Source organism: Gadus morhua, chromosome 1, assembly GCF_902167405.1.
Source record: "Gadus morhua chromosome 1, gadMor3.0, whole genome shotgun sequence".
Taxonomy (NCBI): domain Eukaryota; kingdom Metazoa; phylum Chordata; class Actinopteri; order Gadiformes; family Gadidae; genus Gadus; species Gadus morhua.
Window position 1 is genome coordinate 20,202,805 of NC_044048.1, and position 20,659 is coordinate 20,223,463.

At 48.1% G+C, this 20,659-nt stretch overlaps 1 protein-coding gene across 1 annotated transcript in view; it reads right to left on the reverse strand.

The window, feature by feature from the left end:
* Window positions 1–20,659, reverse strand: part of ctnnbl1 (catenin, beta like 1) — a 36,587-nt gene that overhangs the window by 15,347 nt on the left and 581 nt on the right. Inside the window, exons 2-11 of the mRNA XM_030366476.1 lie at window positions 19,777–19,980; window positions 18,118–18,224; window positions 17,315–17,454; window positions 16,704–16,801; window positions 15,721–15,814; window positions 14,168–14,259; window positions 13,604–13,676; window positions 13,066–13,124; window positions 11,877–12,025; window positions 9,041–9,222 (exon numbers count right to left, since the gene is read on the reverse strand). Of these exons, the coding sequence (XP_030222336.1) occupies window positions 9,041–9,222; window positions 11,877–12,025; window positions 13,066–13,124; window positions 13,604–13,676; window positions 14,168–14,259; window positions 15,721–15,814; window positions 16,704–16,801; window positions 17,315–17,454; window positions 18,118–18,224; window positions 19,777–19,980 (1,198 nt within the window). The remainder of the gene's footprint in view (window positions 1–9,040; window positions 9,223–11,876; window positions 12,026–13,065; window positions 13,125–13,603; window positions 13,677–14,167; window positions 14,260–15,720; window positions 15,815–16,703; window positions 16,802–17,314; window positions 17,455–18,117; window positions 18,225–19,776; window positions 19,981–20,659) is intronic.

Below are 20,659 nucleotides of genomic sequence, written 5' to 3' on the forward strand. Positions count from 1 at the left end.
GTCTCATAGTAAGACAGCGCTCCCAACTGATAACGACCAACTGATACTGATAATTATTTCAGGTGGAAATGTTATCTTCCACTTATGCTGTGTTCCATGGTTTATTCACTTTAACCAAGTATTATCCCCATTGAATATTTCACTTGCACAACAATCTTTCTTTTGGCCCAAAGATGACATTATCGCCCTTGCAGTTGTTGAGATATAATCTATTTACTTTTGTTATGTTCTTTCCTGAACAAAACTTTTCCCCTGATATCAAAAATGGTATAGAATATCGATCTTTTTCCAGGAATAGTATTGAAGTTAGAAAATCCAGTATCGTGACTGACAACCCTACTAGAAACGCGATTGTGATTATTCAGTTAGAGCTACAAGAAACTTAAAAGTTAAAAAGACATATCTTTGCTACTACCTCTGACATTTAGTCATGTACATTTGCATAAAATCATGCAGGTCTACATATAACTTGGCGATAGCTTTAATAGGTTGGAACGGTGGACTGAAATCACTTCATGGCACGATGTGAGCGCTCGATAAATAAGTAAACAAAGAGAAGTTTGTTATTTTTTATGTGCTGAAGCTAACATTCAGCTTCAGTCTGAGCTAGGAGAATTTTTCTGAGCCCCCCCAAAACCAGGCCGGGTGCCTGGCAAAAAGAGGCCCGTTCACGATTCTGATTATAATTTGGGCAAGTGAACATTACATTCGGGCAAGTTGAACCTGACCTGTACTTGCCCGATGGGCAAGTGCTTTTGAAACCTTAGTGTCAACCCCTGAGCCAGAGCCCTGGTGAATGACATCTGAATGCCACAGCACCTGGGGCCGGACGGGGGGGCGGACGGGGGGGAGGCAGGAGACAAACAGCCCAGACAAACAGAGGTGCCTGGGAGTTGTGTTCGGCAGGGCCGTGACGCAGGCCGGAGTCCGAGACACACCGATGCAGACGTCAGTCAGTCCTAATAGGGCTCGGCGATTAATCGAATTTGAGTCGCGATTACAATTTTAGCATCAAACTATCACAAAATTAACATAATCAAGTCAACATAAAAGGGCAGGACAGCTGGATACCTATCTGAGTATCATTTTAGATTGGAACATTTTCTTTTTGACCATTTTGTGTACGATTTTTGTATTGCTTAAAGGCTTAAAATGAATTGCTTAAAATGTCAAAGTTCTCAGTTACTAAAAAATAATCTGAGAGACATGCTGAATAAATACAACATGTTTTCATACCCAAAAATAATTGTGGCCATTTTGTCGTTAGTATGTTGGGGGAGTAGCCATGATTTACTTTCCTTCTTCGGCTTCTTTTTCATCCGTTATCCTACATTTCTGACTCAGACTTAACAACTCTACCGAGCTGTTCAGATGACTGATTTTCTCTAGGTGGGGGGGGCAAGACCTGTGCGTGTGTGTGTGGGGGGGGTGTTGTCTCATTTGTGTATGTGTAACTGTTTAAAGTCAAATGTTGTCTTATTTGCGTTTATGTCTTATTGGTGTATGTTGTCTTAGTTGTGTTTATGTCAAATGTAGTATGTTGTCTAATTTGTGCATATGCCTAACTGTTTTCTATATGTTTGTTGTATAAATCATAAAATAAAAAATGTATCGTTTGAATAATCGTGATTTCAATATTGACCCAAATAATCGTGATTATAATTTTCCCCATAGTCGAGCTGCCCCAAGACCTAACAGAGTGGAGCGCTCATCAGTGCCATGCTTCAAAATAGACTGATCAGCACCTGGGTGGGAGGGCTTGGTGAACAAACAATAGCTGAGAGTTGGGGGGCAGGAGAGTGGAGGGGTGACGGTGTCTTGACTCCCAGGGGAACCTGCATGCCTACACTCCACCTGCGGGCATCTTTGAGCAAGATGCCCCTCGCAGCCCCCTTAATGGCCAGTCTGAACTATTCATCAACATGACGAGAGGAGCCGTGGAAACGAGCAAGACAAGTGAATAAATGTGTATTATTTTATGGACCTCTATTAGCAGACCGTATTACCTTTACGGTAACCATGGTGCCCTGAGCTGCACTGACGTTTTAACAAGGTAATAATGGCTGTGCACGCATTAGTTGTAAAGGCAAGCGCCGCGAGATGATTGGCTGAATTAACTGCAGGGCCCGCCCGTCCCTCCGGGCGACCAATCAAGCTTGTCAGTTGAGAACTGCTCAGGCTTTGAGAGGAGAAATCGACTAAACAATACACTCTGGAGAGGAGGGAGAGAACCACTACAGAACAGCGAACACAGAGAGAGAGTGATAGAGAGAGAGGGAGTGATAGAGGTAGAGAGGTGGGAAAAGGAGTGTAATTGGACCTCATCAACAGGGGTCAATAATCTCTTGGTGAGGCTTGGTTGTTGCTAGGCGACAACTGTGAGAGAATCAGGAGCACCGCTCTGTTCCCGAGGGTCCCCTGGGTGATGCAGCATCGTTACCCACAAGACACTGGCTGCAACATCTGGCACGCACACACTCACACACACACACACACACACACACAAACACAAACATGCACATTCACAATGGAACAATAGACACCCACACAAACATTAGACACATACACACACTCACACACACTAGATGTACGCTACGAAAGACTAGACACACACTGAAACACTAGAGGCACACAAGGAAACACTACACACACTGAAACACTAGACACACACACACACAAACACACACTCAAACACTAGACACACACACTCTGAAACACTAGACACACACACACACTGTGAAACACTCGACACACACACACTGAAACACTAGACACACACACACTGAAACACTAGAGGCACACAAGGAAACACTACACACACTGAAACACTAGACACACACACACACACACACACACACAAACACACACTGAAACACACACACACACACACACTGTGAAACACTAGACACACACACACTGAAACACTAGACACACACACACTGAAAAACTAGAGGCACACAAGGAAACACTACACACACTGAAACACTAGACACACACTGAAACACACACACGCACAAACACACACTGTGAAACACTAGACACACACACACTGAAACACTAGACACACACACTGAAACACTAGAGGCAAACAAAGAAACAATAGACACACAAACAAACACTAGACACACACTGAAACACTAGACAAACATACTCCTCTTCAATCTGCTCAATGTCTCAGCATTTCGGTGACACTTCACCGCGATTATTTGATGGACATGACGCTTCGTGTCCAGAGAGGACGCCTCCTTCTCCGTGACCCCACGCTGTGATTGGTCAGTGTCAGGGCCTCGGGCCGCGTCCACTGGGACGAGGCGATCCACCAGCGGAGCGTCTGTAAAGCTTCCCGTCTGAGGGCGGAGCCTGACGGCGGGGAGAGGGGGGGGGTGAGGTGGGAGAGAGGCGGGGGGGGGGGTCTGTGTTGACGTGTTGAGAGCAGAACGGGGGATCAGACCTCACTGCTTCCCCGTCAGCGTTGGGTTGACGTGCGCGCAGCGGAGTCCCCGGGCGAATATAACCGGAGCAACGTGAAGACCTTAAAGCCGGATGGATATAACCAGGAACAATAACCGCCTCCTCGCTCGTAATAAACTGACAACAAATCCTTAGAGGTTTTCTAGCCCCGTACCACCGTGTTTTGTGGACGGTGGACTTTTACATTTCTCCATCACTCTCTCACTGGGGTGGGAAGAGAGAGGAGGAGTCAAGGTCAACGAGGGAAAGGTAGAGATGGGGGGGGGGGAAGAGAGAGAGAGAGAGAGAGAGAGAGAGAGAGAGAGAGAGAGAGAGAGAGAGAGAGAGAGAGAGAGAGAGAGAGAGAGAGAGAGAGAGAGAGAGAGAGAGAGAGAGAGAGAGAGAGAGAGAGAGAGAGAGAGAGAGAGAGAGAGAGAGAGAGAGAGAGCCGACTGATTGGGATGTATATACAGAAAACCAGCAGTCAGATTCCTACGATGTGTGCCCCTAAAAACTGTCCAGGGTTAAAGTACCTCAAAAGGGGAAGGTGCTGTAGGTAGGAATTAAGAGCCATCATTGTAGTGTAATTCGTTAGCCATGCCATCCCCATCCGTCAGCTATGAGTGAGTGGAGGCTCAGTGAGGTTATCTGTTGTGGTTGAACCCAGGCCTGCCCTTGTAAGAGGCCTTTTAGATTGAAGACCGCCCCCGGCTCGTTTCTGACCAATCAGCGCATGTCTTCCCATTGTGCCTGTCAATGACAGGGACAGCATGACAGCAGCACTTCCTCATCGCCGAGGAACGTAGGGAGGGAGGAAGGGAGAAACGTAGGGAGGGAGAGGGAGAGGGAGAGGGAGAGGGAGGAACGTAGGGAGGGAGGAACGCAGGGAGGGAGGGAGAAACGTAGGGAGGGAGAGAGAGAAGGAGGAACATAGGGAGGAACGTAGGGAGGGAGAAAGGGAGAAACGTAGTGAGGGAGAGAGAGAGGGAGGAACGTAGGGAGGGAGAGAGAGGGAGGAACGCAGGGAGGAAGGGAGAAACGTAGGGAAGGAGAGAGAGAGTGAGGGAGGAACATAGGGAGGGAGAGAGAGAGTGAGGGAGGAACGTAGGGAGGGAGAGAGAGAGAGGAACGTAGGGAGGGAGAGAGAGGGAGGAACGTAGGGAGGAACATAGGGAGGGTGTGGTCGGTTTTAAGTCCATTTTATTCATCTAGATCCTCTCCGGTTCTTTCCCTCCGCCTCTTTAAAGCTCTGATGACTTACAGCAGCTTCCGACTCTCCTCCCTCCCCCCCCCCCTCAACCCGGGCGCCATGTTTCACTCACACAACGCTCCACAATCACCACTGTCCCAGCAGGGGGCCGGCGTGACACAGGCACAAAGGCGGGGGGGCTGTGAAAGGGGAACAGCGCGTGGCGTGTAGCAGATAAGGCGGCGACTCCTCGGAGCGTGGAGGGAAATGTTAATTAGAGGAGTGTCTACACCCGGGCATCGCGCGGCGGATCTCTCCCCGGGAAAGTGGCTCATAAAGGGATTAGCCTCGTGTGATTATGACGACGCAGATTAACATCAAACTCATCCGCCGACAAACCCGCCGCCGCGGCCCCGACCGCTGGGTAGCTCGCGGACGGCTGGGGCGGCTGTGCGTGTGGATGTGTTTGTGACTGCGTGCGTGCGTGCGTGTGCACGTCTGTGTGTGCGCGTGGTTGCGTTTCACTGTGCGCGTCTGTGTTTGTGACTGTGTGTGTGTGAGTGCCTCTGTCTGTGTGTGCGCGTGGATGTGTTTGTGACTGTGTGTGTGCGTGCCTCTTGTCTGTGTGTGCGTTCGGATGCGATTGCCTGTGCGTGTGTGAGTATGTGTGTGGTTGTGAGTGTGTTTGCGTCTGTGCGTGTGAATGTGTTTTTGACTGTGCGTCCATCTGTGTGTGCGAATGTGCTTGCGTGAGTGCTTCTTCGGTTGTGTATGTGATTAGGTCTGCTTGTGCGGGCCTTGTGCATTTGCCTGTGTTAGCGTGTGTGTGCGAAAGCATGCGTGCGCACGTGTGTGCGTGTGCACCAAGTTGTAGTACTATGCTTACAGAATCACAAACAGCAAAACTTCGAAGCTCTAGGGTTGAACTCCACTGGAGACTCCTTCTGCCCTTAACTCCATCACACACCACAACACCAGAACAACTGACACAGGAAACCAGCCCTCGTTCCCGTAGTGACGGGGACTGGCTGGTGTGAGTCTGCATGTAAATGAGGCGTCTGTTGGCATCTGTTGTGTGACACAACGCTCACAGCGCCCCTAAATATAGCCCCCGTCTGCCACCCATTCTCACCCCGGGCATTGTAGATTGGCTGGGGGTGACATCACAGGAAGCACCTCGAGGGAACGTTCTGAACACTCTGTGGAACTTGTTGAAAAACTACTTTTCTCGTCATCTCTCATTTCCACTACGCGTTTCACCTCGGTGAATGGATGCATGCTTTGATCTCACAGGGGGATTCCCTGGCCGTCCCCCACCCCACCACAGAGGAAGACAGAGAGACAGAGACAGAGACAGAGAGAGAGAGAGAGAGAGAGAGAGAGAGAGCAATAGGTGGAGAAAAGAGGGAGCGAGTAAGAGAGACAGAGAGTGACAGACTGACTGAAAGACAGACTGAAACAAAGCAAGGACAAGAGTGTGATGCCTGCATGCACACTAGCCCCGTTCTGAAGAATCTTCCTCAACGTGTCTGAACCGTCAGGTGAAAACTGTGTTTTCCCCGTTGAGGTACATGACCCCTCTCATGTTCCCAGACCAGCGCCCACCATGTCTGGGTCACATCCCTATCTCACAACAACCTTTCCACCACAGCCTTCCCCCGCCTACGCATCGACCAGAACAAAGACCTTTTTTTTTTTCTTTTTTTAAATTCCACAGACGACGAAGTGTGGCGACCAGGAACGCAGGGGGAGTGTGTACCAAAGACCACACAGCCCTGCCTTCATCGTAGCGGAAAGAGTGTGGACACATGCCTTAATTAAGGGAGTCGTTTGGGGTCGTTGAAGGATGGATTCCTCGCGGAGGCGACCTGCCGGTCCCGTTGCCATGGCAGCCCAGCGTGTGATGCCAACGTGGAAGCTAATAAGGTGAAACTGGGTTCAGGTCATCTGCATAGCGACACACACACACACACACACACACACACACACACACACACACACACACACACACACACACACACACACACACACACACACACACACACACACACACACACACACACACACACACACACACACACACACACACACACCTCATAACTCTTCCCCCCCCCTGCTGCTCGAGAGGGTCACGGGTTAATACGGCCCACCACAGGTGAGTCGGCAACAAAATGGCAGCCGCTTTGTCCGCCTCTGTGGGGGGGCGCTCGGGGGCGCGGCGGGCCCGGGACATAAAGGTGAATTATGATGATTGTACCAAGGAGAGGGGGGGGGGGGGGGGGGCAGCAGGGGGTAACGGGCGGGCCAGACCCACAGGAGCAGAACATATCAATTTTCATTTTCTATCAAGCTTCTGCCGGGGGGGGTTACTTATGAAGTTTAGAATACACACAGTGCGACGCGCCACTGTGGGGTCGTGTTGTTTTTAAACGTACGGGAGCGGCGATCGATCGGCTCCATTCGTGGGTTTGGCTGCAGCGTAACAAGAGGCGTCTGATCTGAATGCACTGCTGCTCTCACTTGCTCTACATCCGCCGCCGTGTCTGTCCCCTCCGGCGGCCAATCACACGCCCCCCCTCGTGGGGCTGCACAACTCGTTGCGTTTTAATTGGAAAACTCGATTCCGGCCTCTGCCGTTGGATGATTGCGGAGGGTCCCAATGATGAATGCTTTTTATTTTACGTATTTGAAATAATTGAATACGTTCAATAAACACATTCGATTTAGTATGACTGTAACGTTAAACTCTAATTGCAAACAGTTGCAACACAAGCAATGAGCGCTCTGATTAAACAGCGGGCGCTAGAATCGTGTGGGTCCATGCGAGGTCTGAGTAATCACCAGCGCTTAATATATGACATGAGGCAACGCGACGCAGTGGCCAGGATGGAGCTCCGTTAATAGCAATTAATAGTCGTAATGAAAATATCAGGGCAGAATAATCCCAATTAACATTTTTGTCATGATCCTGCAGCTCTACTCCATCACAACAGCCGCAATCAGCCTCCATCCCTCAGACACCGAATCCCTCTTTCACCGACACCCCAACACCCACCCATTCCTCACCCAATGCCTAACTCCTTCCATCGCCCGTTCACTCACACCCTCCCTCTCACTCAACCTTTCGTCCTGAAACCTTTGTTCAACCCCCCATCGCTTGCCCCCCCCTCACCTCCTCCTGAGACAAGATAGTTTCAGGAGCCCAGACAGAACAAATCAAACACGATTGGACTGATTTTATGGGCTGTCTGAGTTTTGGGGTCGGTCAAACAACGGTGACCAATGCTCTGGCCAGGTTATACGCTTTGGACGTTATATACGGGCACCCTGGGGCAAAGAATATGATTTCTCTTTATGCTGGAAAATGAAAGGTAAACTTTGAGTCAACCAATTTGACAGACCTCTGTGTTCCTTCTGCTGGTAAATTAAAGGCAAACCAAAACTGAAAGGGAAACCATTTGACAGAGCTCTGTGTTCCTTCTTCTGGTAAATTACAGGCAAACTAAAACGGAAACTGAAACTATTTAACATACCAGCGGGTTCCTTCTTCTGGTCAATTAAAGGCAAACAAAACCTGAAGGTGAAACTATTTGACAGAGCTCCACGTGCCTTCTCTTGGAAAATTAAAGGCAAACCAATACCCAAACTGAAATAATTGAAAATACTTCTGTGTTCCTAGGTGCCTTCTCTTTAAAAATTAATGGGAATCTGAACTGAAAGTGAAACCACTTGATAGATGGGCCTTCTCTTGAAAAAATGACAGTTAAAGTGAAACCGTTTGACAGAGCTACATGTGCCTTCTCTTGAAAAAATGAAAGTGGAAGTGAAACCACTTAACAGAGCTCCAGTGCCGTGTTCCAATACCCGTACTGTCAAAATTTGAGTACGTAGTACGTTCCAATTCAGATCCGGCGAAAAAGAAGTATACTTCAAGGACCCGGATGCCGTACTCAAAACGGGCTTATCGTGAAGTGTGGATCGAAGGACACTCCCCGTACTCAACGGCAGCCATCTTAGCTACGTAGCGGAAGAGGCGGAGCCAGGCTGAGCCAAAGTCGGCGCATTTTCCACATAGCCTGCATTAATAGAGTCATTTTGTAGTTTTTATAGTTTTTATAGCTTTTTATAGCTGCTAGGCGTAAAGAGTTCACCGTTCAAAGCGGGATTTTTATTGCGGGGGAGGAGCTACGGCGGCAGTCGTGATCGTCATTTCCGGTAAGTGCACCACAGAGTACTCGATTTGGAACAGCACTCACATCTGAAAAATTAGCATACTCAAGTGAGTACGGATAGTGCAGATAGTGTACTTCCTTTAAGTATACTCATGGAAGTACGGGTATTGGAACACGGCACAGGCCTTCTCTTGGAAATAGAAAGGGAAAGTGAAAGTGTCTGACTGACCTTCGTGTTCCTTCTCCGACAGCCCGGCCTTCTTCATCTTCTTGGGCGTCTTCATGAAGAGTGGGAAGATGGTTCTGAGCCCCAGAATGTCGACAAACTTATGGCAGTTATCGGTCCCCTCGGGTCCGGTCATGCCGTGGTCCAGGACCTTCAAGGCGCTTGTTCTGGACATCTTCTTCTCTCTGCGGGGGGAGGGAGGGAGAGAAAGACCAGACTCGTCTTAGAACATGTTCACAAAGATTTTCACCGTGAGGACTGTGAGACGATGGTATGATAACGGTTGAATGGTTTACACAGGAGGCTTTAGTGTTATGTTCTCAGAACCTCCTGTATGATGAGGAAAAGATTGCAATATTGAACCAACTTTCATGTCATTATTTGCTGTAATTGATTTATAGCTCTATTATCTATACACACACACACACACACACACAAAATGTGGCGCAATAATAATCGGTACACCCATTCAAAAACCTCACTGCAAAAACAGCCTCAAACAAGGGAGTGTATAATTCAAATCCCTGTCTCCAACAAGAAAACCTGGCTGAGAAACAACAACAGGGAATAGAAAAAAGTCTGTAAAATCCTCTAATGGCATCTCTTCCTCCATGTATCAGGGTATGAAACACAGCTACTTCCCACAACACCCTCCAATGACAGGTGGCGGTGTTGGGGCTTGACGAGAGACAGACAGACCGACAGCGGGGTGCAGCAGACAGCCTTGTCTGCGTGTCCAACAGAGAAGCCCGTTAGCGGGCAGCTGTCATGTCTTGACAGCCTCAGAGACGGGACTTGAAGCCCTGGATTTGATCTCTCGGTGTTGATTTGTGAAAAGGGTACGGGGAGGGAAGAGAGGGGTTTGGATGGATTCACATCTAAGAGACTAAATCCGTTGACATGGCGTGTTATATTCATGGGGTTTTGTCACTTATAGGTATATATATTTTTATAGAACAGACAATCGTTTTTTTGATTCGTCAATTGGACCGGTGGTTTGACTTTGAGAAAGCAAAACAAAAAGCCCCTTGTGGAGCTGACAATATAATAACACGTTTATAATTATAAAAAATTATAAAAAATCAGCTGTCAGAGTGTTCGACCGCTTTATCAGGGCTTGCTACAACAGTGTATGATGCAGGAGAAGAGTCATGGACTGGTTAGGAGTTAGGAGGAAAATCAAACCAAGCCTCAACAGGACCGATGAGGCTGCGGACACCGGTGACACCCCCATGGGTTCAGACCCCAGGCATACATGAGGTGCTCGAATATGAATTAAAACCCATGACTGGCTGCCAGTTGTCGAAACAAACAAACAAACAAACATCAGCCGCTACAAACATCAGCAGTTCAGTTTGGATAGCTTCTGTCAGAATTTCAGGCTCAAAAATCGGTTGAAAACAATTAGATTTTAGATCTTTTGTAAAAAAGAAAACTATTTAGCAGCTGTTAATTATAATCACGTCAGTCTCAATGAAAAGTCTCCATGCTCCATCAGTCTGAACATCACGAGGATCCCACCCCATCCTCCAACAACTTGAAATAAAGCCTCTTCCTTAAGTCTATAACTATCGATGCAGGGGATCCAGAGATCGTTGAGCGCAGCACACTCCTCCAACACCTTTATTAGAAAATCTCTCTCCCAACAGCTCACTCCCTTCCTCTTCCTCTCCATCCTACTCTACCAAAGCTACCACAGACGGTGCAGAAAAGAATGTGGTGTTTCCGCGGGATATTGAGCCGCCCTTTGCGTCTCCCCCTCTGCTGATGTGCTCATCAAAGCAGGAGGCCGGGGGGTTCATACATGTGCGTCACGTCTCTTTATCAGCCCTTAAGGTCATCTGGCTTCAGATCAATCGGGCGGCCCGGGAAGGCACGGCCCAGCCGATAGCGCTACGCGATGTTCTGCATCACGGAGCGTGGGGAAGACTAGCTAACTGGCAACTGGAGAGACAAGCAGGAGACTAGCGACTGGAGAGACACGCAGGAAACTGTCAAATAACCTGAAAGAGACAAGCAGCAAACTAGCAAACAACCTGAGAGAGACAAGCAGCATACTAGCAAACAACCTGAGAGAGACAAGCAGGAAACTAGCAAACATCCTGAGAGAGACAAGCAGCATACTAGCAAACAACCTGAGAGAGACAAGCAGGAAACTAGCAAACGACCTGAGAAAGACGAGAAGGAAACTATTAACGACTGGGGAGACACACAGGAGATTAGCGAACAATTGGAGAGAGACAAGCAGGAGACTAGAAAACAACCTGAGAGAGACAAGCAGGAAACTAGCAAACAACCGGAGAGACAAACGTTAAACAGAAAACAACTGGAGAGACAGGCAGGAGGCTAGAAAACAACCTGAGAGAGACAAGCAGGAAACTGGAAAACAACCTGAGAGAGACAAGCAGGAAACTGGAAAACAACCTGAGAGAGACAAGCAGGAAACTACAAAACAACCTGATGGAGGCAAGCAGGAAACTGGAAAACAACCTGAGAGAGGCAAGCAGGAAACTATCAAACGACTGGAGAGAGACGAGCAATAAACTAGCAAACAACCGGAGAGAGACAAGCAGGAAACTAGCAAACAACCTGAGAAAGACAAGCAGGAGACTAGAAAACAACCTGAGAGAGACTAGCAGGAGACTAGAAGACAACCTGAGATAGACTAGCAGAAAAACTAGCAAACAAGTGGAGAGACGGGCAGGAAACTAGAAAACAACTGGAGAGACGAGCAAGAACAGCTAAACAGGTGGCCGAATGAGAGTGACGCAGTGTTGATGTGGTCCCTGAGCGATGGCTCTCCCTCTCCCCTGGGAGGAGCACAGCGCCGGCGACTCACCTGAGCATGAGGTTCATGAGCTGGAGCCCCTCCCCCTTGAGGAAGCGGTCCCGATTGGCCGACAGCATGAGGCAGGAGCAGAGGCTGTCGAACAGGTTCTCCATCATCTCCTGCTCCTCCGCCGTGGAAGGGTTGTGGCGCTTGAACACCTGGGGGGTAAACCGAGGGTAAACACAGGGGGTCTACTACGGCACAGCAAAGGATCATACACCACCGTTACGCAGACTGGCTTTCATCCAGCGCAACCTTTCATTGTTATGGGATGCATTTCCAGTTGAATTATGCTCGCTCGCTCTCTCTCTCTCTCTCTCTCTCTCTCTCTCTCTCTCTCTCTCTCTCTCTCTCTCTCTCTCTCTCTCTCTCTCTCTCTCTCTCTCTCTCTCTCTCTCTCTCTCTCTCTCTCTCTCTCTCTCTCTCTCTCTCTCTCTCTCTCTCTCTCTCTCTCTCTCTCTCTCTCTCTCTCTCTCTCTCTCTCTCTCTCTCTCTCTCTCTCTCTCTCGAGTGGAGCTACAGGAGGACATTGCTTATTGCGCTCCACCCCGCCCATGTTGTGCAGCTCTGTATCTAACCAGTAGGGTTTAGCGGGCCCTGTCAGGGGTGTTTGAACGGGGCTGTATAAATAAAGTACCAGTGGTGCTGGCGGGGCCAGAATAGCAACACAAATCACAGGGTTACACCAAAGCACAGCAAAGGATCGTGGGAGGGCACAGTACCCGAAAAGTAGCAAACTTTTAATGTGAAAGAGGATGTGACGTGAATGAAACGTGTGAAGCATTTAATGTGAAGGATTGCGCACGTAAAAAACAAGATATTGTGTGTGAGAAAAGGTGTGTGTGTGTGTGTGAGAAAAGGTGTGTGTGTGTGTGTGAGACAAAGATTGTGTGTGTGTGTGTGTGCGAGTGTGAGACAAAGAGCGTGTGTGTGTGTGTGTGTGTGTGTGAGAGAGAGAGAGAAAGAGAGTGTGTGCGAGTGTGTGTGTGTGTGCATTATTGTGTTTGCAGAGAAAGAGTGTTTGTGTGTGTTTGCATGAATGTGTGTGCGCACAGAAAGAGCGTGTGTGTTTATGTGTGTGAGAAAGAGTGTGGGTGTGTTTTGTGCACAAAAAGAGTTTGCAGGAGTGTGTGAGCATGAGTGTGCGTGTGTGTGTGAGTGAATAAATCAAGTTAATTAAGCGCGTGGTTGGGCCCACCGAGAGTTGCTGCAGAAGGACATCGATGCCGTCCATTTCCCCCAGCAGCTCCCTGGTGCCTGCAGGACGGACACACACACACACACTCAGCGTCACGTTCGCCGCACAATTTAGATCGCACGACGCACAGCACCATTAACACACCGCCCACGCATTCTGGGAATTCCATTTTGGCGACTTCTGCAATTTATTTTCAAGTTGATCGAAAAAAACGCGACAAATTAGTTTCTAGCAAATTAGCGTTTTTTAGCAACCAGGGTATTGGAGGTGGAAAGGCGGTTGGAGATAACGACCGCGCCGGTCTATCGAGGAAACGGGGGATATTGATTTGAGATAACGGTCCTCCCGTTTTGTTTGGCTTTCCTAGTTTGATCGGTTGACCGGTTTGCTATTCCGACGCATAAAGAATCCATTTGTTGCCGTGGAAAGAGAGAAAACAAAACTGAAGGGACTGAGAAGTTGAGCGGTAAAGCTACGCGACATTCAGGCGCTAGGTCCGCCACCAGACCCCCCCCCCCCCTCACGGCCGGAGACTCACTGTCGTTGTTCTGCAGCACGATGGCCAGGATCTCGCTGCAGTACAGCTTGTTGGCTTCAAAGGGCAGCTTTGCCTGAGAGACGGAGCAGAGAGGAGAACGGGCGTGAGGATAAGGGAGTGGAAAGGGGGGGGGGCTATCCCGGTCACCAGCCCCTCTGCAAACAGGGGCTGTCTCGGAGGCATCGCTGAGCCCCGACAAATCCGCTCCTCGAGGTCGGCCTCTGAAACCTCCGGTTTACATCAACGGGGTTGACATTACCCTGCTCGGGTTTGGAGGCCGGCTCAGATCCCCTGCAGTGGATACCCGCAGTGCTCTGGTGTAATAAGTCGAGTTCAAATAGATGTGAATGATATTATAGCCACACATAGAAACTGCATTTCATACCAATGGTCTGTAGTATAAATATCCCCTTAGGATGACACGTGTGTGTGTGTGTGTGTGTGTGTGTGTGTGTGTGTGTGTGTGTGTGTGTGTGTGTGTGTGTGTGTGTGTGTGTGTGTGTGTGTGTGTGTGTGTGTGTGTGTGTGTGTGTGTGTGTGTGTGTGTGTGTGTGTGTGTCTCACCTTGACTCTCTTGAGCAGCCACTGCATAAGCCCCTGCTGTGCGGCCTCAGTGCAGAGACCGGGACGGAACTCCGCCATGTTCTCCACGATGGCTGCAGAGAGGAGAAGAGGGAGTCACAAGCAGAGGACAATCAACCCCATGTCACGCCACCTCTAACCACATGTGATTTGGACAGAGCTCCACAGAGAAAATACAGAAAAACACCTAAATGCAGCACGGGAATTGTCGGACAATCTTGAAACCAGCTCTGTACTAGTAGTCTCTTTCCCTGTGTGTGTGTGCGTGTGCGTGTCAAGCGCAGGAGCTTACGTGTGAACCACTGTTACAGCATCGTCATAATCATGACACACGGATGATAAAATTGCCCATGCATCATTCTGCAGCGCTTGTGATTCTGAACATATTGCCCTATTTGGTCATAAATAAGGATAATTCCTCATACTGCAGTAGCAGACCACAGTGGTTAAGCCCTGTGGTGTGGTTCGTATTCGTGTGCACGTACTTGTGTGTGCTCACGGTCTAACGCGCACGTACAACAACCCAAACCCCAGCTTCCCCTTGACATACAGCCCCAATCCGCTGGTAGAATCGTCTTAGCAGAGCTGATTCACCACAAAACCTCCACCATGGAGGGAGGGAGGGAGGGGGAGAGAGCGAGATAGAGACAGAGAGAGCAAATCTTAAAAGGCAGAGTGAAAGAGGGAGAGGAAGTGAGAGACAGACAGAGAAAGTGTGAGAGAGACAGAGCACAGAGACGGAGAATGCATGAAGAGCAAATGTCAACAGAATTAAGCAAGAGAGCGAAAAGAAGTAAGAAAGAGAGAAAGAGGGCGAGACCGAAAGAAAGTCAGAGACACAGAGAGAGATCACGTCTTCAGCACTTCATCTTCTCCAGCCCTCCTGTGGCTTTGTATTCCTTCAACAGCCAACACCCGAGCCAGGGATTATTGGAGATGGTGTTTCTTGGCTGTGGTTGAGAGCAGCGGGGGAGAAGCTGGCCCCCAGAGCTCCAACAATAGAGTCCAAAAACCCTCCTGCCAATCTCACTGAATGCAGATCTTCTCTGGCTTGTCTTCTCTGGCTGTCATTGAAAATAACTTCCCTACCTCACGTTAAAATCAAACTCATAACAAAACTGCTCATGGCAGGAATTTCGGAGAACTAGGGCTGCTGGGAAGGTTATCCCCTTAAATATGAACTCTTTGAGACTACTGATGCTGTGAAGTCATCATTGTTTCTCGTGTGAATTTAAACTCAATTGCACACCTTACTGGAGGGACGGACGCACAGATCCATAAATAAAAGTGAAAGTTGCCATGGTGACAGCGGATACTTATCTAAAGTGAGTGTCTATCGTTAGTAAGGTTCTTTGTTTAGCCCGTCACCACGGTGACGGCCTCCCGAGGGCTTCACGGCCCACGCTGGACCACGACCCCTCGAACGGTACACGGTCGATATCTCCCCAAACCCGCCCCTTGAGGAGGCCCCGCTGCATCATGGGAAGGCAGCAGGCGAGGCGCGGGGGAGCCCTGAGCCGACGGGCGTTCCTCACCCAGCGTGTTGTAGACGCCGTCCGCCTCCTCCTTCACCTGCTCGTCCAGACGCTCCATGTTCTGCACCAGCAGGGCCACCACCTGACCCTCCAGCTGTAGGAGACACACACACACACACACCAGTGTTTCCCCTAGAATTTTTTTTAGGCCCGATGGTAAGAGCTGATGGTGTGATTTGTTATACATTTTTCACGGGATGCTAGAGTATTTGTTGGTTATTTCCAAATAAAACACTTGCTTAGCCATCACAAGTTGGTTAAGTTATGGACATATAAAGAACGAGGCTAGTGTTTCGCGGGGGCGGTAAAAATGTCCATGGTAATGGCGGGCTGAACCAATCAGACGTCGCATTTACGCGATCGGTTCATGGTATAGTTCTTCTGCCGGAGAATAAACAGTGTTTTTCTAAAAACAAAGTTGATTTAATATAAACTAATTTCATGTACAGGAGCATAAAGCACCAATACATATTGAGATAGCTGGTGGTGAGCTTGGATGGTTATGATATTATGGCTAATAATAATAATAATAAAAAAAAAAAAAGTTGTTTTTTTTTTTCATTTTTTTTTTTTTTCTCTTTATCATTTCTTTTCATTTTTTTGGCCGGTTGTTGGCCTGGCGGGGGCGCTCGTTGGCCTGGCGGCCCGCCAGGCCTGAACAATGGTAGGGGAAACACTGCACACGTTACCATAGGAACCCAGACCACCTGGCCCTCCAGCTGTAGCAGACACACACACATGTTACCATAGGAACCCCGAATTGTTATTTACTTCAATATGAAGCAAATAAAGAAAAATGCGTATCCCTCACACACACACAAACCCAGCACCCTTTCAAATTACTCATCATAGGCCCATGGCCGGAACACATTAATAGATGAATTATTATTGTGTTATGACAAAAAGACAGACAGAAAGACAGACAGACGGCACTGACAGAAAGACGGCACTGACAGACAGACAGACAGACAGACAGGCCTCACCAGGGCGTCGATGAGCACCTCGGCCCCCTCCTCGCTCTCCTGCAGCGTGTCGATGTCCGTCAGCTCCTGCAGCAGGTCCACCACCGCGATGGCGATATGTGGGCCCAGTTAAGGTCACTTCCTGCATGACACTTCCTGTGGGCCTCATTGTCTATTCTACAGCAAGCACAGCGCCGACCGCAGCCACAACACACTGGACGCGTCTGCTCTGTGTCCGAGGTTAACTGGCGTGCGTGCCTGCGTGTCGTTGTGACTTCTATATTTTACTTTAAGGCCCAATCCCATTTCTACCCCTTCCCCCTTCCCCCTACCCCTCCGCCTTGTTTTGAATGGGATTGGGCCTAAGGCCCAATCCCATTTCTACCCCTTACCCCTCCCCCTTACCCCTTCAAAACAAGGGGAAGGGGTAAGGGGTAGAAATGGGATTGGGCCTAAGTCATATCAATCATAAAAAAAAACGTCATCTAATATAAATCTTAATCGATGTAAACATGATCTCTTAAAATCGGACCCATGAGAATAAAACATGAATGGGAATCCGCCAAGAGGATGGAGTTAAACCCCTGGTCGGTCCCGAGTAGGGGGCTGTGGCGGTCCGTGGTGGAGGATATCAGTGTTCTCGTGGCTCAGCAGGCCCAGCAGGGAGTGCACGGCGTTGAGCTCCACCAGCAGGTGGTACAGGTCGGGCATGGTGGCCACCACATGCATCTCCTGGATGATGTCGTTCAGGTCCAGCTCCGCCTCCATGAACCTAGAGCACAGAGGGGGGGGGGGGACAATATTGGTATCCGACGGACAATATTGGTCCATTTCCTGTTGGGTGAACGGGTGCTTTTATCCGGAAACTTGCAGCAACATTGTAATTTTTTTTTTAATTAATTTTAACATAATAAATAATAATAATAATACATTTAATTTAGAGGCGCCTTTCAAGACACCCAAGGTCACCTTACAGAGCATATAGTCATCATACATTTTTTAAAAAACAAGACATTGTGTAAAAATAAATAAACATAAGCAATAAGAAATAAACTAACATCAATGTCCTGCTGAACGTCATCGCATCACTCTACCACTAGCCATTATGTGAACAGCAGTAGTTAGCTCTGATACTCTGCGATACATATCCAACACAATGAATGGTAGCCATAAAAATACTGCCGCTCAAAAGTATAAAATATGGCCTTTGTATTCCTATGATAATCAAATGAGTAGGATGTTTACTAGAGACCCATAATAACTGACATAATCATGGTTACTGAAGTCAATTGAAAAATGTGTGGGTTAAGTAGGACGACTGGAGTCCTAAATGTGTAGGTTAAGGGGGACGACTGGAGTCCTTAATATGTAGGTTAAGGGGACGACTGGAGTCCTAAATGTGTAGGTTAAGGGGGGGGCTGAGTTTGGCGCTCACTTCTCGGGGTTGTCGGGGAACTTGATCCTCAGCTCCTGGTTCTTGTAGGATCTCTTCTCAAAGGTGAGGATCATCTTCTTCACGGAGCTCTCGTCCACCGGCTCGCCCTGCAGAACAGAAGTAGAGCCCAGATGAAAAACAGAAAATAGAGTTGGCAATAATGAGACGCCTTGCCCAGATTCGTTCGCATGTGTACAGCAAATAGTGCACGAATCCAGTCCTGTATTTAGTGCCCCACTTAAGACCCATACGTCACCCCAAAGGAAGTGCGCAACTTGATAAAATAAATTGCATTAAAATATCCCACAATGCATAGCGGTTCTCATTTTCATTGATTCATACGGTGACATCGAACACCTGTTGGCTTGTATGCGCACGTCAGATTCCCTCAATAGTTTAATATCCTGTCTTCAGTAGAAGTAGGGAATGAGGGATTGGGGAAAGAGGGAGTGTGGTCAAGGAGAGAAGGCGTTCTCTCCTGAGACTTCGGTGGCCATGATCGTGAGCTGATATTAAGAGTGTTGCTGCATTCTTAAAGGGCACACAGAAGGAGACTTCGGGTACTCCACAACGAGCAGGTGATTAACTTGATTACAGCGAAAAGGCCACACTGTGGGGCTTAAACGCCAATATAGCGTCATTGGGATAATGACAGGGGTGCGAAATTACACTCTTCTGGCATTATAGACCATTAAAGCACTTAGCTCGGAGCCGTTCAGCGGGCGCGGGTGGATTCACAGGGGGTGAGAGAAATCAACCTCAACAGCTTTAAAAGGTTTCGGGCAAAACTTAATTGCATTAAACAGCGCAACCTTTAACGTTTCTATAAAACAGGTGGTAGCCGCTCTACTTTACTTTCGTACGTGATGCCAATGGATGGGAGAACAAGGATGGAAGCTCAGTGAAATAAAGCATGGATGCTGACGGTTCATATCACAACTGCTAATATGATGGATAGCTAAACACAGTCAAAGGGGCGTTTTATCATAATACACAACAAACAATACAATGGAACTTTTTTGTGATTACTCAGTAATTAAATCAGCATCAATATTAACCGTTATAAATAAAACAGCCAACTTACTTGTTAAAAGCCCATATCGTGCCCTGTTTGACCCCATGCCTGCTCATTGCCCCCCGCATCATAAACAAACACATGAACGTGAAATCATGAAGGTATGAAATAAGGATAGAAGAAACTATGGAAGGAAGGAAGGAACAAACTTGGGATGGACGTCAGTCAAGGAGGAAAAGGAAGGAAGTACGAAAGGAAGCAAGGAAAGAAGGAACAACCAAATAAAGGAGGGCACAAACTTTGATGAAGGAAGAAAGTAAAAGGTAGAAAGTAGGGAAGGATGGAAGTGAAGGTAGGAAAAAGGTGAGGATGGAAGTGAAGGTAGGAAAAAGGTGAAGATGGAAGTGAAGGTAGGAAAAAGGTAAGGATGGAAGTGAAGGTAGGAAGAGGGAAGGATGGAAGTGAAGGTAGGAAGAAGGTAAGGATGGAAGTGAAGGTAGGAAAAAGGTAAGGATGGAAGTGAAGGTAGGAAGAAGGAATCCATAAAGGAAGGGAGGAACAAGCTTAGGTAGGAAGAAAGGAACAAACACAAAGGACTGAGGTTAGGCAACAAGGAGGGAAGGAAAGGAAACCAATCGACTTACCTCAGGTTCCTCTTCCGAGTCCATCAGCTTCTCCAGGATCCTCTTCCTGTCTTCGCTGGTGTCCTCCTGGTCCGGGTCGTCCCCAGGTCCTAGTGCTGCATCTCTGTGGCGGGCTAGATCCCTAGCCCCCTTCAGCTGCTTACCGCCTCTGGCCTCCTCGCCTCCTCCCTCCTCGTCCCGGATTCTCTTCGCTCCTCTGTCGGGCTGGCGGTCAGACAGAGGAAGGGGTTAGGAGACGAAACGGGCACTCAGCTCAAGGTGGACTTTTCAAAAGTCTAGAAGGGTAGGGGGTACACTGAGTATTCTGAGGGGAACCTACCCTGTTCTGTGAAACGAGTAGCACACACGTAATCTACCTTGAGTCATTCTCTTTGGTACACTTGAAAAATTGTGCAAATATTGCTCACTTCTTATTCACTTTTACTGTCCATTTTGTTGTTTGTCTGTTGACTGATTTCGGGAGCTACTGGATACCTGAATTTCCCCAAGGGGATGAATAAAGAATCTATCTGTTCATCTTCCATCCATGAAACTTTGAATGAATTCAGATCAACGTCATCAAGGAGCAGGTAGGAATATCTAGCTCTCGGAAGCCTCGTAGATTAAAAAAAAATTATCGAGTAGATTAACAAAAAATTATAAACGCAAAACGTATGAATGAAAGACGCACAAAAGCAAAGCACAGAAAAGAAACATGGACGGAGGGGTAAGTTTCATGCATTTCCAATCAACATGTACAGCTCAGTAATTAAATAGCTCCACTAGGACTGAAAAGACAAATGTGCACTTCAGGTAGATTATCTTAATCGGATTTTACTTCTGATAGTTTCTACTAATAATTCACAGTATGGACAGAACCCGCCTTGGACTTCCGCACCACTAA